Source organism: Glycine max, chromosome 2, assembly GCF_000004515.6.
Source record: "Glycine max cultivar Williams 82 chromosome 2, Glycine_max_v4.0, whole genome shotgun sequence".
NCBI lineage: Eukaryota > Viridiplantae > Streptophyta > Magnoliopsida > Fabales > Fabaceae > Glycine > Glycine max.
The window spans coordinates 7,118,297-7,136,614 of record NC_016089.4 but is presented as its reverse complement, the minus strand read 5'-3'; the positions used below and the strand labels follow the sequence as shown (position 1 = coordinate 7,136,614).

General features: G+C 31.4%; 2 protein-coding genes and 1 long non-coding RNA gene across 4 annotated transcripts; 2 read left to right on the top strand and 1 right to left on the bottom strand.

Annotated features, from left to right (window-relative positions):
- Positions 1-1,511: 1,511 nt before the first annotated feature.
- On the top strand, positions 1,512-2,733 carry LOC100802179 (vacuolar iron transporter homolog 3). The gene has a single exon (XM_003518555.5). The coding sequence runs from the start codon at positions 1,700-1,702 to the stop codon at positions 2,417-2,419; it is 720 nt and encodes a 239-aa protein (XP_003518603.1). The 5' UTR covers positions 1,512-1,699; the 3' UTR covers positions 2,420-2,733.
- A 7,315-nt stretch (positions 2,734-10,048) lies between these two features.
- LOC100809109 (uncharacterized) lies at positions 10,049-12,302 on the top strand. The gene is made up of 2 exons (XR_005889463.1): positions 10,049-11,752; positions 11,977-12,302. It is a non-coding gene; the product is annotated as an uncharacterized lncRNA (long non-coding RNA).
- A 649-nt stretch (positions 12,303-12,951) lies between these two features.
- LOC100306547 (uncharacterized) lies at positions 12,952-17,656 on the bottom strand. Of its 2 annotated transcripts, XM_041005670.1 has the most exons (4): positions 17,176-17,656; positions 15,704-16,013; positions 13,976-14,071; positions 13,043-13,391 (listed from the first exon to the last, which is right to left on the bottom strand). In XM_041005670.1, exons 2-4 carry the CDS (start codon positions 15,818-15,820, stop codon positions 13,311-13,313), a joined length of 294 nt encoding a protein of 97 aa, XP_040861604.1. In that variant the 5' UTR covers positions 15,821-16,013; positions 17,176-17,656; the 3' UTR covers positions 13,043-13,310.
- Positions 17,657-18,318: the final 662 nt, after the last annotated feature.

Below are 18,318 nucleotides of genomic sequence, written 5' to 3'. Positions count from 1 at the left end.
CAATTTTGTATATATTATGTAAAAAACGGTCTCATGATGGTCCTGAAACATAAAAATTTCTCCGTGATCTTTTTACCCTATTTATTCACTATCTTTTCTTTCTTTTTTTATTTTACTTTCCTCTTTTATAATTGAAACCGAGAATTACACTCAATTAACTTACTATAATAAAATAAGCATGGTCTATAACTTGCATGTTACACTCCCAAATTTATGTGCTTTTATGGTTTAGAGTTATCAACCGACCCACGTATCCCATGAGGAACAAACGCGTCCATCATTACACCTTTAACTTAAAACTCAGAGTCACGTGAATTTCCAATGTTTCAAAATGCAACACGAAATCCTCTGTGCTTTTGCAACCGAAGGAACAGGAAATATGCCTCAAAATAATATACTTTTGCCCCTTATTTTGGCATGGAGAAAGGAAACCGTTGCATATGGGAATTAACAACACCTTTGTCCTTGTGTGAGTCACGCCATATATATGATTCATGTGTCATGAGTTATAACTGCCTAAAATATATATCCCTTTTTTGATCACTTCTTTAGGGACAAAGTAGATGATGTATAGTAATCTTTATTCTTGTTATTCATTCCTATTATAATATACTTACACACATGTGCTTAGCAAAAACTTCAATTTTTTGGCTCCTATTTAACCTTACTTTGTTTTTTCATCAAATAAATCATTCCCTTATCTTTAATTCATTTGCGTCTTGGATTCAATGATATACTATTGGCTGGTGAAGCTGCTTTTTATCTGATCAACAGTCTCCTCATATATGTTATGGAACTTTATAAAAGAGGAAATCTTTTTTTTTTTATGAACAAAAGCAGTATGTGACATTACATTACATTAATAATAAATATTATTTTTCTGCCACTTGATTATTATTTGTCTGCTGAATTTGCTGTTGTTAAGATCGTTAATTTTGTTTTAAGTGGGTGTCACAGGTCTCAAACAACTTTGTAAACAGTTATTAATCTGTTTTCTATTTCCAACTTTCAGATGCTTTTGATTCAGAAAAACGACGTCACATCTCCAGTTCTGCAAGATTTCCTTCCAAATTATGAGACTTCAAGGATTGCTTTATTCTGTTTTGGTTAGTTAATTGTTTCCTCATACAAATTACATACCCCAACGTAGTGAAAAAAGTATAGATTGTGCTTGCAAAGTGCAACCCAAAACAACTCATGTTCACAAGATTATACGATCTTCTAAATTTATTAGCAGAAAGCCTCAATTATTTGCGAAACCAAAAAGCTTACAGCACTAGTTACTGTAAATATAATATCTCAAAGTATAATTAGTCCCCCACACACCCCTTTACTATATTTACAATTTGAGTAAACTTTCCTCTTCAATTATTCCTCCCCTTTTATAATTTTAATGCAATCTTTAATAAGTGAGACAAAATTTATTATATTTTAAAACCCAATACATAATTTTTTTTCTATAGCATTTGGTTAATATAACATCTTTGTCTTTTAACTAGTGGTGTTGCCCCACTTTTGCCTCCAACATAGACGATTTTCATCCATAAATACCCTTGTTGGTAGCGTGTGTCCTCCACACTTTCTCCACATACCTTCTTCTTCTTGTTCTTCTTCATCACCATCATCATCTTCATCGATCATCCTCTATTAATTGGTTATCTTTTTCTTTTCTAGATTAACTAGCTCAATCTTTCTCATCATGTCATCAAATCAAGCATCCCTTAACCTTAGCCAAGCCAAATTTGTCCTTCCAACCAATAATGACCTTGAGCAACAGCAACAACAACAACAACAAGCAACAACAACTCTAGAGATTGAAGCTGATCATGAGGATATCTTTGACTACTCAAAAAGATCTCAATGGCTCCGCGCTGCGGTTTTGGGAGCCAATGATGGGTTGGTCTCAACAGCATCAATCATGATGGGTGTTGGAGCAGTGAAGCATGACATCAAGGCCATGATCTTATCAGGGTTTGCAGGGTTGGTGGCAGGAGCATGTAGCATGGCCATAGGTGAGTTTGTGTCAGTTTACTCACAACTAGACATTGAGGTTGCTCAAAGGAAGAGAGAAAAGGAAAGGGGACAAAGTAGAGGGAGAGATATTCAAGAGGAAGACACCAATTATGAAGAGAAAGATAGTTTGCCAAACCCTTTGCAAGCAGCAGCAGCATCAGCTTTGGCCTTTTCTGTTGGTGCAATGGTGCCATTGCTTGCAGCATCATTTATAAGGGAATATAAGGTGAGGCTTGGAGTGATTGTTGCTGCTGTGACTTTTGCTTTGGTGGTGTTTGGTTGGTTAGGGGCTCTGTGGGGTAAGGCTCCAGTATTGAGGTCTGCTTTGAGGGTCTTGTTTGGGGGTTGGATGGCCATGGCAATGACTTTTGGGCTAACCAAGTTGATTGGATCAAGTGCACTTTAGTATAGTTTCCTATAATATGTAATTAAGGCTTGTTTTAATTTTTATTTTCATATATGTCATGTTAATTAGTTAACTGTGTTAACTATATGCAGCTATTTAGACTCTCTTTTCATTTTGTAACTTAATTGCACATGCTCTATCTACCTTCAAATATTGAAGGCCCTCATTGTTTTTTTGCTAAAAATGATGAGATGTGATGCATGGGGTTGAAGAAAGTTGTTTAGGTAATTAGCACAAAGCGTTTTGTAATTTGTACACATGCAATGCTCTTTGTGTATGATGATATTGATAAAGCTTTGGAGTTTTTCATTTGATATAATGGGTTGAGATATTATCATATTTGAGTCAGTGAGCCATATGGTGTGTTAGTTGAAAGAGGGAAAGAAAAAACATAGATGATCTTGTTAATATCCTCTCAAATTAAATAATGTAACATGATATGCATTTTATTATATTAATTTTTTAATTTTTCGATGGGATTTCAATGGAGGCTATTTAATGTTGGAAAAAGCATTCAAATGTCATTATTTGATTTAAATATATTGCACAGCAAAGGATATAAAAAATTTGAAAGTTTTTTTCAAGAGGAAATTGCACTCAGTTATAAAATTGTTTTGACCTTGTTGTAGAGAGGAAAAGAGTGATGGCCAAATTCTAGCAATTAACTAAATAGAATTCATATATATAGGAAAAGGATTATGAGATCACCACAAAGATCATCAACATAGGAAAAGGTTTCACTAGTATTATAACCAACATATAGAAGTACTTAGTTTGTTTTTCTTTTCTTTGTGTACGTGTTTATGTGTGTTGGAGGGTTTGTTAAACGATAGGCGTTAAGTTTAGACAAGAGATCAAGATTTTAGATTTTAATTACCATTGATTAATTTTTTGGCAATCATCTCATGCTATTTGATTGCATAAAGTGGTTCTCCATAAGTAAGGAGGAGAAAATTCAGAATCATGCATAATTTTCTTTTTTCTTTTTCTTTAATTTCTTCTCATCTTTAAAGAAAAAAAAGAAAAGAAAAGAACGTGTGTCAAGTTATAAAAAAAAAAAAAGAGTTGAAAGATATTATTGCAAAGACATCCACAATTATTCATGTGGTGATGGACCGATTTTCTTCTTATTTTTTAGATTCCTTTCCTATTTTTAAAAGAAGAGAACATAATCTCCCTAGCCTACTCCTAAATTGTATGTATCAAACAAACGAGAAAAAGAGAACAGAATCTCAATGAATTTCTTTTATGTACTTTCTTTGAGAACTCATGACATTACTTGTACGTGATTCTTTGATTATTATTTTTCAGCTGAACAAGACACGTTTTTCCCTTCGAAGTTATAAAAGACAAATATAGCTTTATTCTGTGTCCAATATTTCATTTGTACGAAAATTGAAACTACCAACTTCTTGATATTCTTTATTAGATATTTATCCATCCAACCAAATATATATTTTTATCTTATTAACTCGTTGTTACTCAAAATATAGTTAGTAAAGGATATATAATCATAATATCTATCATATTTTTTTATTTTCCTAAACAAAATGGCTATGAAAATCTTCAGATATGGCTTTCAAACTTTCAGAGCAACTTATAATGTTAACTTTAAATTTTCGTTAGGAAAATATACTTGTAATATTTATAGCTTTTTATTGTAAATGTGATAACACGTTTTTAATCATCAATTGTAGAGAAAAGTGAGTTTTTAGTTAGAAATTATAGACTTCTAGGCTTTTTTGCATATTTTTCATTTTCTTTTTAAGTGGACATATCATGTTTAGTGATGTATAATATCTTGGAAGTTAGCATTATACTCGTGATTGATGTATTATCAGAGTTACAATGCATATTAATATGGTAAGTATATTGTAATGCTTTTTTGATAAGTTTTTTCACATGTATAGATGTCCATGTTATGACAGAGAGCAAATCAATTGAAACAGTACGTGTTTCATTGATGATGTGAAAAATCTATCAGAAAAGAGAAAATAATGAAACAGTAGTATTAAAGACAGTAAGACATACTTTTGATCTACAACTTCCTCCTCTTCTATCATTTCGGCCTCATCAATCTGCTCAAAATGACAAACATTTCATCATGTGTCACGTTTATAGTGTATGTGAATCTCAAAAGTTAGAAAGTAATGCTCAAATATATAGCACAGAAAGAAAATAATGATCATCACCTTTTCTTCCAACCGGTCGTCCACCTCCCGCAAGTCTTCTTGAATCAACTTCTCAAATTCCTTGTACTCATCTCTAAGAGAGGATTTGAAAGAATACGATATCATTCTATGTTCCAATCTATTTAATATATAAATCTCCCATGATATTGAAAAGAATAATTAGAATAAAGTAGAATAATTAGTACTCGTCTCTACGTTAATTAGAATATTTCAGTTATTAACTTCCATGCAATCAGTTACTAAACTCTATTAAAATCTTTCAATAATAATAATACCAACAATATTACTATATTGTTCATAAGACCATTTCGATCCTTGGAATTGGCAGACAACAACATTGATATTTCCTACTCAGTATGTTAGTCGATCTTCATTTTTGTAGCACCATTCCAATTCTATCTTCTCAATTTTTATGTTTTATGGAATGAGAAGAAACAGGGTACAGGTACCAAGATAGTACAGGCTCAAAATGCAAGATCAGGTGTGGGCAATTGGCATGGCATAATGATGAGATATTCTGTATTATTGGTGGCAATTGGCATGTCTTCCTGTTAACAGTTTTATTCTATCGCCATTAACTATGTAGATCAATTAGTAAACTGCAAGTTCGGAGCATACAACTATGTTGCTATTGCAGTATTATGGTATATGCCCATGGACATGATAAGGGAATGTAAGTATGGTTGGACTCTAGACACTAGGTCTGTAGAATGAGATATTGATACTTTTTCTATTGTTATTTTTACATAAAGATTTCTTATATTAATTTCATCTATTTATAAATATTTTAAAAAGCAATTGTGTATGACTGTAGAAGCATGTTTAGTAAAGGATAAGATGTCCCAAAATATTCAAGATGCCCCAAGTGGATGGTGCATGGATGTCCAGAATTATTTTACATTTCAACATAAAATCACTCCTGTCTCTAAATTTTTTTTCTCTCTCACATCACTCATTTATTACTTTCTATAATATTATTTTTTATACTCTCATCACTCATAATTTCTCTCCTTTTATTGTGTTTTCTATTTATTTTCTTTTTCAAGGGTCAAGGTATGCTTTTTTTTATTTCAATTTTTACTTTTAATTAACTAAAGATAACTAAATACACCAAATTAATTATTTTACTCTTTCATATAAAGCCTATATAATTACGGTTTACTTTCTAACCAAATAAAAGTTGAATATTTTAATAACAAAAATGCAATCAAATAATTTTGTCATGGTAGAACATTAAAATTGTGTCATATTATTAATTGGTATTAATTGTATAATAGTGTTACAATTATTACCAAGTAAATGATAGTTTGAAATTGTATTCAATTAGTCATTATATATATATATATATATATATATATATATATATATATATATATATTTTAATGACTATTAATTTGTAATTATTAAAAGGTTAAATTTAATTAAAATATCAGTTATAAAAAAATATGTAAGGCATTTTTTTTAACCAAAACTTGAAAATTTAGCATTATATGCTTGTGAATAAGATGTTGCATATTTGAAAATAAGAGAACTTATAAAGGAGAGGTAATATGCAATTATTCATTTATCTATTTATAATATATCAATTTTGAGTTGCAGACTGTGGCGTTCCTATGCTTATGTGGCATACTCCTCTCAGTTTATAATTTGTTACCCTCTTTAAGATATAGGTTACTAATGAGGATAATATTTAGAAACATTGACAATAGCTGATATCAATTTTTGTAAATTTCTTAACCTTAAACTTACTATTTATTTTGTGAATTTTATTTTATAATTTATTGGTTTTCTTGGTTTAGTTATTTTTATTTTCTCTGAAGTATACTATTATTATACATTTATTTATAAACCCATACAAGGCGCCGGTTAATGCCTAGTTAGATTTTAATCTCGAGTGTTATTGCTCCCCAACACGTGTATTTAACTTTTAATTCAATCATTATGAAGATGATGTCATGATTTTTTTTTAATATATAGATGATGTCATGATTATTTAGGCTCAACGTGAGTATTTTTTATCCTTGTTACCATTCTCTTATCTGAAAATATCCATTATCTCCTAACAAAATTTGGTCATTTATGTATTTTTGTTTCAATGTTGATGTGACCGAGTTGGTTTTGTGTAGACTTAGATGATTATTTACTCCTAATATAATCTATTTCTTGGGTTAGAAAATTAAGCAGGCCAATCATATGGACAAAAAGAAAAAAAGCTCTAAAACTTGTTGATCTTCGTAGTTATTACATAACATGTACCTCTTCAACCATAAGTATATTATTTCAAAAATGGAAAACATATAAAAAAAGAGAAAAGTACCGTTTATGTCATGGAAATATGCAAAGTATTTTACTTTTATCTTGAAAATAAATCGAAATCTTCTTTAGGCTATCAATTGAATTGTTTCTGCTATGGCAGCCTCTCATTCTTAGATTGTGAAAAGAAAAGTCCCAAAATAAACAATGTTTATCCGCAACATACAATTTTCTAATGATTTACAGTAGTCATCTAAGGCTTAATGATACTTTGTGGCTTCTTAATAGACTACTTAAACATAATATAATCAAACTAACATTAAAATTCTTTACCGATCGTTATAATATTCTTTACCAATGGGATCAACCACTACTCTTTTTTTGGAGTTGTTTTTTACCATTGACATGACTAGCCTCTCTGTCAATGCTGTTTTTGGATTTTGGCAGAGCATATGCAATATGCACATGAAAATAGGCATTAAGTTGAAACTCAATTGACACTGATGACAATATTAGTGCAATCCACCAACATTGCTGAAAGTGCATGGCAAGCTACTAGAAGACATCATAATTCAAGATAGAAGGCAAAACTTTCACATTTTAGATATTAATAGTATTGGCTTAAAGCTAAAATTAAATTAAAAATAGATTGTACATGCAATAGAAAACTATTACATCAACAAGTTTCTTGACACAGTGATTTTGCAAGTCATTACTTTGAAATATGATTTGTCAGATTTTATAATGTAAACTTCAATACTACATATCGTAAACTTCCAGCAATCCACGATGCCTTTGTCCCAGATTAGAATGTTGTAGCTAATCGGCCATAAACTGCAAATTTTGTGATCAATTCAGATTACAGACATTAATGGGGATGAAGAAAAATTAGAGCCAAAATTTTAGTGATAAACTAAATGAAACTGAAAATCCAGTCGGTCATTAGAGTACAAAAAGCATATAACTAAACTTAATTTAAGAGGTTTAACATCGGAGAAGCCATTTGAAAACTAGAAATTTTCTCTAAACAGAACACACCATCTATAATTTCTTTACATCAAGAAAAATAATCATGGTTGAGAAGTAACTACCATTGGTAAAGTCACAAACTAAAGAAAGATGAGATTCAGAAAATGTTTAAGTGATATAATGAAGTAAAGCAATACTTCTTGGAACTAGCACTAAAGGTCTGAAGCTGTCTTCCCCAGGGGATTCTTCCATCGAGATAGTTGTTAGATAAGTCTAACACAGCAATACGATCAATTTTGGAAAGAGTCGAAGGAACTTCAGCAGAGAAATGATTTCTTGATAAACCAAGAAACTCTAGCGAATTTAAATTCCCAATCCCAGGAGGAATCTCTCCTCTTAATCTGTTTCTTGATAAATTCAAAGAAACTAATCCAAGTAAATATCCAACCTCTTTTGATATTTCACCTGTTAAATGATTACTTGAGTGATCAATGCTCTTCAAAAGAAACTCAGAATTCAAATACAAATATTCCTGACCCTTCCACATCAATAACGCATTAGAGTCATAGATATTTGAGTGCATAACTCCATATGTCAATATTTGTCTCCCGACAATTTTTCTTCTTATTACTCTGCTTTCCATCATTGCAGTAAAATTGCTCAGACATGTTGGAATTGCTTCTGACAAGTTATTCCTTGAAAGATCCAAGAGACGAATTTGCCTCAAATAGCAGAGATGTACAGGAACACTTCCAGAGAAGCGATTTACTCATAAGCTCAAGATTTTCAGTCGTTGTAGACTTTCCCCAATCCATGAGGGTATTGGACCAGACAACAAATTTTCACTCACGTCAAATGTAACTAAACTGGTGCAGTTCTTCAATGTGAATGGTAGTTCTCCAATTAAACTGTTGTTTCGTAAGATCAAAGCTTCCAAATTAACAAGAGTATCCATGGACTCTGGAATCTTCCCTGACAATCTATTATTGGTTAAATCAAGAACTTGTAATGAATTGTGATGTTCCCAACAGTCTGGCAGCTTTCCCATTATTTGATTATTTGATAAATCCAAAATGAGCATGTTTGTAGCTGCACCTTTTCCGCACAAGAAGGTATTTAAATCTGAAATCTTATTCTTTGAAAGGTCCAAAATTGTAACTTGTGACAAAAAAGTAGGAATTCCACCTTCAATTTTATTTGAATTGAGCAACACTGATATTTCATAATCCATGGTAAGCCTCATTGGTAAATTTGGAATTGTACCTTTGAGATTGTTGTAAGACATATTCATGGCATATATAGTTGTAACTTGTTCCATAACCAATCTGGTACAAAGTCATCAATCCCAGCATCAGAGACATCTAGAAACTGTAAGTGACTTTGAGTCTGGATCCAACTTGGGAAACTAGGACCCAACTTACAAGAAGCTAGTCCCAAAACATATAATTGGAAAGGTGGAACCCAAGTAGTACCAAACTTGAGAGACAATGAGTTGTCTGTTAAGTCTAACTCCTCCAATTTGGTCAAATTTGTGAGATGTGATTCAATGATGTCACCTACCAAGTAATTCTCCTCCAGGTGAAGAGACATCAACTCATATAGCAATCCAATGCTTTTAGGTATTTCTCTTGTTAAGCGATTGTAGGAAAGATTTAAATTCCTCAAAGACGGCAAATTTGTAAGATTAGGTAGCATGCCAGTCTTGTTGCACCATGAAAAATGTTGAATTAAGCTTCAAATATGCCCACTCAAGTTGTTATTGTGAAGGTATAATTGCTGCAATGTGCATATATTGCCAAGGGAAGCTGGAATTTTGCCTTGCAGTTTGTTAGAGCTAATGACAAGATCTTCAAGAGAGTTTATTACTTTCCCAAATCCGTCTGGAATGGAACCTTCTAACAAGTTACCAACAAGGTGAAGTGTTTGAAGATTGGTGAAGTTGAAAAGCCAATGAAATATAACTAATGATTTCAATAGATTAAAGGAGAGATGAAGGGTGTCGAGAGAAGATGAAGAATTCGTTGTGGAAATAGATGAAACAAGAAAACTTCTATCTGTAAGACTGTGCAGTGTTGTAGATAAAGTTTTTGAAGTTTTGAACTGAAGTTGAAACTACCTTGAAATACTAATGATGTCATGTTATTATAAGAAAGGTCAAGGATCACAAGAGAAGGAAAGTATGAATGGAAAGGAGATGACAAAACAATGTTATTATGACTAAGATAAAGCTCTTCAAGATTAAGGCTAATATTTAACAACAGTTGAAATGTTGAGGATGTCAGCATATTAGAAGAAAGATCAAGGATAACAAGAGAAGTGGAAAAATTGGAATGAGAATGGAACAAAGATTGAATATCATCATCTAAAAGACTACAACCAACTAACCTCAACTCTCTTAGGTTCGCAAAAAGTTTGCTGATCGTTTGTAGCAAGTGGTGAGAGGAGTCAAGATTATGTAAAGAATCCAAGCCAAGATGTGTCAAGGAGTAGAGACTAGACAACCACATTGTATCCATAGATTTGACATCCAAATTCTGACCAAGCTTAAGAGTATTTAAGATAGGAAGATTCCCAATTTGAAAAGGGATTGCTCCAGAAAGATGAGTTCCTTCAAGATCAAGATATTGCAGTTGTGAGAGATTTCGAAACTGACAGGGGATTTCCCCATCAATTTCAAAATTATAACTTAGATCAAGATATCGTAAACTTGTAAGATTCCCGAGTTGCGAAGGGATTGCTCCATCAAGAAAATTTTCTTGAAGATCAAGATACTCCAACTTTAAGAGATTTCCGAGTTCATAAGGAATCCTCCCACTCAAACCTATATATGATAGGTTGAGATATCTTAAGTTTTTGAAGGAGCCAATGTATTCTGGGATTTGCATTTCACTTGAATCATAATTAGAACTGAAATCCAAATGTTCCATATTTTGTAAGTCAATCAATGAAGTGAGATTCCAAATTTTCCATATTCTTGAGTTTTAGGAAGTTGTAATTACTAATACTGTCTTATATTTAGAGAAGTAGTATTATATTTTGTTATTATTATCGAAAGAATATCTGGCAATCCCTTAACCGTCAACTATGGCTCGAAATGCAAACCTGGAACCTAGTGGAACCACTGCATCATCATTTATTAGTTTGAAAATGGATGCACCGCCCTGAGTCACGCGGTGATTTCACCATCTTGCTCAGTCACATTGTTCCACTGTTAACAAGGCTGGTCTTGCTAAGCTTATTGGACTCGCTGGAGAGACCAATGTTCAGGTAATTAAGTTCTTCATCAGTTTTTATTGTTGGGTGTGGCAAGGTTTTAAATGATGGTGTGCAAGGTCACTGCAATTTTGGCGGCTTTGGTCGTATTTGTCTGCAATTTCTCATGATATCAAGAAACGTGATCACAATTTAAAATCTTGTGTATTTGAATTTTATTTATTTTCGTTCCATTTGTGTTCGGAATCAAGGGTGAAGAACAGAAGAAACTGGATGTTTTTTCCAACGAGGTTTTCATCAAGGCTCTCATTAGCAGTGGCCGAACCGTCAGTCATTCATTTGATTCTTTTTTGTTTTAGGTAAAACGTGTTTTAGGCCTCAATTTTCGATCAAAATTGGTCTTAGTTCCTTATACTTAAAAATGATGATTTTAATCCTTGTATTTTTTATAATTGATGAATTGTATCCCTCCTTATAGATTTTAGATACTAAGGAGAGACAAAATTTACCATCTATAAAATATACAGAAGATGGAATTCATTGTTTTTAAAGTGTAGGGAATAAAACTAAAACACATTTTACACTTTTTATTTTATTATTATTTTATTTTGGCTTTTGGTGATGGTGTTGTTTTCTTTGAACTGTGCATCTTGGTTTCTGAAGAAGACGAGGAAGCAATAGTTGTGGAGCCTTCTAAGCGTGGAAAGTTGTTCTTTCTCTCTGTTGCTTAGTACTCTTAATTTAATTTGTGTTCTGTGTACGAGGTTTTAAATTGCAGTTGCAACAACTGTCACATGTTAGGCAATTGTGAGTTATGCAATTTACAATCCTCATGTGACAGTATCTGCATTCTGCAATTTCAAATCTTACAGAAAATGTTTTGCTCTGATTAGTTTGTGTGGATTTTTTGGTTTTTTAATTACTGGGCAGGTACTGTGTTTGCTTTGATCCGTTGGATGGCTCGTCTAACATTGACTGTGGGGTTTCCATTGGCACAGTATGATCCCTCTTTCATTGTTCCTGCAGTAAATAACTATTGCTTCCTCTTTTCACATACCAGGAAATCTATAAAACTATAAATAACCAAGTCCATTCACCCAAAACAACAAAAACAAAGTCCAGGTTATCAAGGGATATGCACATCTTGTTCTTCACAACCTCTTAAATTTTAAAGTATTTTGTTGGACGAGATTAAGATGGAATGATGAAAAAAATTGATATTATTTTAAATAAAATGTAATGTTTCGATTGGCCAACTTTGAATTAAGATCTAAAACAATCTATCCAATTTAATAGAAAATTTATTTGCTTAATTGACTTGAAAGATCTAAATTACACAGTTTAAACTGAAGTAAAGGCTCCAGTTACCCTCGTTATCTCAACAAAAACTAACCACGCAAAAAGTCTGAAGTAGGCATCCCCCTCAACTCTTACAATTTCAAGACAACTAAATGGTTCTACTGTGCTTAGTATTATAAGCTTCCCGTATTCTTCAAATGAAGATGCCAGACTTAGGTGATTATTTTCTTCGAAAAAAATGACTTATTAATTAAAAAATGTTTACAAAATTTATAATAATTAGACCATTTATAAAATCTAAAAAATTATTTTCTTTAATGTTTTCCAAATCAAATAATCTAAAAGAAAAAAATCTTTAAAAAATGTTAGTGTTTACTTCCTCTGGTCTTAAACATTAATAAAAAACATGACACAAACTTTAAAAAGTCAGGTTTTTTTTTCGAATAACTAAAAAAATCAGTTGATCACATTTAATTACATTAATTTTTATTAAAAAATACTTTTTTTTCAACTTACCCTTCATTGAAACTAGGTATCAAGGATAAGAAACAATCAAGGAAACTAACACTTCAATTAAATGGAAGATATTTTAGAGATGAAAGATATTTTAAAGATAATAGCATTAAATTGTATTCAAACGTGCCCAGTTCGCATATCTTCAATGGGAACTAATAGTAAAACACATGAAGGCATCAAATCAGGAATCATGACCAACACTTTTTATGGAGCCACTAATATATAATGTCAGCTCCACATTGCAGCAAAAATCCTTGTTTATGTGCATGCCATGATTCTCTCATGTTACAAAGATAATTGAAAATTGACTGTCTAACAGAAATCTCTAGCACACGAGGCCAATTGAGTAACTAACCTAATCATATGAAATGAGATCACTACTTAAAGTTATACAATTTCATAAACAGTGACACTTGTTATTGAAATGATCACATAGTTCATCAGTCCAGTCATGCGGTCCTCAATGGCGGGGAAACCAATATCACCCCATCTCCCCTGACAAACAGGAAAGGAACTGTCCGCTTTGTAGTCTGCAATCAAAAGGAAAACAAAAAGATCATCCAAGGAAAAGTACCTTCAAAATAAATCTAGCATGTATTTGCCTTCGGTTAGATTAGATACGAGAATTTCAGTAAATATGAATTTGGCATTCCCTAGATATGAACAAAATTCCATGGTGCATTACTGTTTAGGAAAGACAATTTTTTTGTTTTCTCTAACAGAAAGCCAGTCAAGCAAATAGTTCTACTCACATTTTTTAGCATCCAAGTTCCGAAATAATAACGCTAATAGTGGGGTGGGGGGAAAGGCCTATAGTTTCATTTGAAAAATACCCAGAAGTGTCTAGCTTTACTATGCATCACTCACTGATAAGCAATTCATTTGGCCATAGTTATTTTCACTTCATTCAAACAATGTTTCTCCTTAACGTTTAACTTGAACGCTATAACCATTTCTTCCTAAACAGGAGCATGTCATCATAGATGCAGCCCCTCAACAATGCTAATAAGTAATCTAAAATTATTTAAAATTTCCAGCAATTATTCACATTTCTACCATTAAGCTTTGCCAAAAAATAAATGTGTATTTCTCTTAGTTACTGATTCCAACTTACCCTCACAATTTCTTCGTATGTCTCATCATCGATTTCCACTGTAGTAATGATTTCTTCAACATCGCCAAGAATCATATTAAGATGCTGATCATAAGCCTACAAACCCAAATAGAAAACCCAGTACAAAATAAGAAAAGGAAAATCAATATCAAACCAACGAAATTTTAAAAGATCAAAATAATCACCAAGGGCACTTTTACAAGAGACAGGAAAGGAAGCAGATACAAAAATTCTAAAAGAATTCTCCCCTTACAAAATTTTACTTAGGAAATCTAAATATAAAGCAATGCATATTTTCTATATGTGATCACTTTCATTGAAATAGAAGTTTATTACAAAGAGAAATAATAATTTTATGATAGATTTATATCAAGTAATTAAGGAGAAAGAAAGACAATTCTTTCCTGTGTATTTAAGTAATTTATTGTAGATTTATACCAAGAGGAATCCTTCAACAAATTTTTAAGGAAAGGCTATGTTGAGTGCTAATCAGATCCAAATTGAAAGCCAACTTAGAGACTCACAAATTCAATCTTATTCTAGCTAATGTATGAATTATAGACATGTTTGAATATTAGGTAACACAGTACGTCTCAGTCAAAGAGTGCTTTTACACTTTGCACATAAGATGTGAGAAGCAACAAAACCATTAGAGTTCAGATCAAAAAGTTTAGAAGTTAAGAATTTAAGGTTTAATAGTTTTCATTCATGTAAATAATTAAGTAAATTATACCATTAGTTAGATTACAATTAGACATTGACATAGTACTTGGCAACCAGCTGCAAGACAGCAATTTGACAAGGTGAAGCAGATTATTTGACTGAAGTTATCAAGCACATCATTTATTTATGCATCCTTGGTTTTCAGGTCTCATGCTGAAAGTTCATCTCATCAGTCATCATGATTATCATAATAACAAACAGAAAATCTTACAGCATAACCAATGACAGCGATGTGCAACTTGTAAGAATCATTCTGAACTCAAGGAGGGTTAGTTTCAAATAGGAACCCTTCGGTAAATTAAATTACAAGCTCATCAAAATCTTATAGAAATGCAATAACATTAAACAAACACATACATAAAAACCACCACCCAACGCACGCAAAAAGAACCAAATCATTGACCTAGTGTAACATTAGTTAATAGCAGGTCTTTTTTATAAAAAGAAAAGAAAAAACCTTTACAAAACACACAATTATTTCAATTAGTTACTCTCACATAACCAGTGAAATTCCTTACAGCGTAAAACAACTTAAAAACCCCAAAGAGTTCATATTACATTAATCCAATCTTTAACATCCACCATAAAATTCTTAGCCTACTAACAAAAATAAACAAATATATTAAAAACTAACAGCTCATACTTATCATTCCTCATCCCAAACCTGTTTATTTTAAAATATAGTTCAAAAAACACAATTTTTCATTCAGCAACAAACAACTCCTTCCAAAAACCAAAATTTCGAGCCACCAATGATTCAATTCAATCCCCAAACGCAAGTAGTAAACAAACCCATTATTCTCACAGCCGGTATAACATTAGGGCAGTAAAAAAGGCACAAACTTGCAGGAATTGCAACAAACCCAGATTTCAATTACCTTAAAAACTGTATATTTTTCCATCACAAAACATCCTATGTGTCAAAGGGTAGTCACAAAAAGAGTTTAAAAGAAAGCAACAGAGAAATTTGGAGGAAAAAAAAACAAAGAAAGATTGAAGAATTACGTGAAGTTTGCCACGAAGCTCTCTGTCGGAACGGAGTTTGACATAGATACGCTCGTCGAGGCTGAGCCTAATGAGATCCAAAGGCTCCTTCACCGCACTCTCTTCCTCTGTAGACATTGATCACTTCACTACTTTTTAAACCCTTTTCTCTCTTTCAACCCTTTTGAGTGGTTGTGTTCTTGGAGTTGGAGGTATTTCAAGTTTTTTTTCTTGCCTCTTCTAGGGTCGAAGTATTTGTAGGGCGTTTTTGTTGAATCCTGGGCCTAGTAGGTCTTTTAGGGCCCATATCATGAGCTTGAAGATCAATTAACTAAATAATTTGTAAATTTCAAATCAAAATTAATTTGGATCTAGCGTGATAGCATTAATGAGCAACGAATGACTGTTTTCTTAGTAGGGGATTCGATGTTCTAGTTGTGTACATGAGAAAAAAATTTGTTAAAAGAGACAAAATTTATTATAGTAATCGTTACGTTTTAAGGATTAATTGTATGATTTTGAATTATGAAGATACTTGCTTCCAGCAAAAATGAGCAACAAGTATCACTTGTAAATTATAATAATGTTCTCTTATTTATTTGTTTGTTTATTTAGAATAAAACACTTGTTATAATTTTGAAGTTCTGATGAATCAAATTGCTATATTATCGAGCATAGATCCTCTCCAATTAAAAAAACAGTGAGTATACAGTTTAATAAACCTCACCATTCATATTTATATATTTATATATATATATATATATATATATATATATATATATATATATATTAAAATTATTAAATATAAAAAATAAACCAGGGTTGAGATTTCATTTAGTTCAAAACAAAAAACTACAGAGGATCTATTCATGCTAAAGATTTGTCGGCAATGGTCCTTCTAATGAAAAAATATCCTGAGATTTTTTCAAACTACATGAAATCTCAACCCTTGATTAATTTTAATATTTAATAAATTTAATATATATATATATATATATATATATATATATATATATATATATATATAAAGGATAAAAACAAATATATAAACATTGGGATTTGTAAACTAGACACTGTCCAGCTTTTTGAATTGGAGAGGATCACTAAACCTTCTAATATATAGTTGTAAACTATACTCCATATTTCTAATAAAAAAAAGAACTAGACACTACAATTTTTTCGAATTAGAGAGCATTCTCTTTTAAAAAAATAAAAAACAAAATAAATTATTTGATTTTTTGATCTTATTTATTTGATTTGATTTAATTTAATTTTTTATCTTTTAAAAAACTCAATTTAATTATTTATCTTCAAATTGGTTCTTTGTGAGGTTAACACCATTAATAAAGTAACATTGATATGGATGCTTAAAAATGGCCCTAAAATGTGAAATGTTTCCTCGTCCTTTTCTTCAACCTCTGCTTCGTTTACTCCCCGCTCAAACAGAAATCAACTTAATGGAATTGCTCATAAATCAGAAACAAAAGAATAACCTTTGAGGATGATGGAATTTGAAAGAGCAAATGGCATGTTTGGAGCCTTGGATGATGCGTTCATTTTTTCGTTTTCTTCCCAACCAGAAAAAACGAGATCTGGAAATCCTCGACTTCACCCCTCTCGTCGCTGCTTTCTCCTCGGAATCAAGAAAAAATGAGATATGGGTGTATGGTGGTCGTCCTGTGTCTTGTGTCCACGCCGACCTCCATCGCAGTTCTGTACCCCAAAATCACGAAGGAGAGAGCGGGGCAACACAAGGCACATCGAGTGCTCTGAAATAGGACTGGAGGACATCGAAGCCAAAGATGTTGGCGCGTGAAACAGGCTTGTAGGAACCAGAATCGATGATTCAGGGGAGGTATTTGGAGGATCTGGTGGTGATTTCAAAGAGAATATGATTAGGGTTTGTGATTTCCAATTTGGGAAAAAATGGATGAGGAATTGTGGATGATGAAATTATTTTTCGGAAATTTTTCTTTTTCCGGCAACAATATTTTTCGTTTTAAATAGATAAATGAACAAATTTAATTTTTTAAAAAATAAATGATTAAATTGAATAAGAAAAATAAAGAACTAAATAATTCATTTGTAAAGAAAAAAATATAGCAAAGCATAAACCAAGATTCGAAATAGTGTCCAACATATTAATTAAACACATAGTATGGTATGTTATAAGTTTTTTCATATTTGGAGAATAAAATAACAAATAATTGATATGTTTTTTTAATTACATGTATCCTCTATAAGCAATCCTGATTTTAGATGAAACAGTCTTAGTATTATTTTAGATTTAAATATAATTTTAATTTTTCTATTTTGTTCAAGAAAAAACGAATTATACATGAGCAGTGTAAAAAATTTTAAATAATTATTTAATCATAATTCATTATGTATAATAAATTTATTAATTTATAAAATAATTATCTTAAAATAATTCAAACGATTATTTTACATTAATACATAAACATTAAACTTTTTTTTTAATTTATAATTTTAATCCTTTTACTTGATTTCATTATTTTAAAAAATCTACAATTTTAATTTTGTTTATATTTTATTTCTTTTATTTTTAAATCCCAAACCTAACATTAAAAATTGAACCAAAATTTCAATTTTTTTAAAATAGAAGATCAAATATC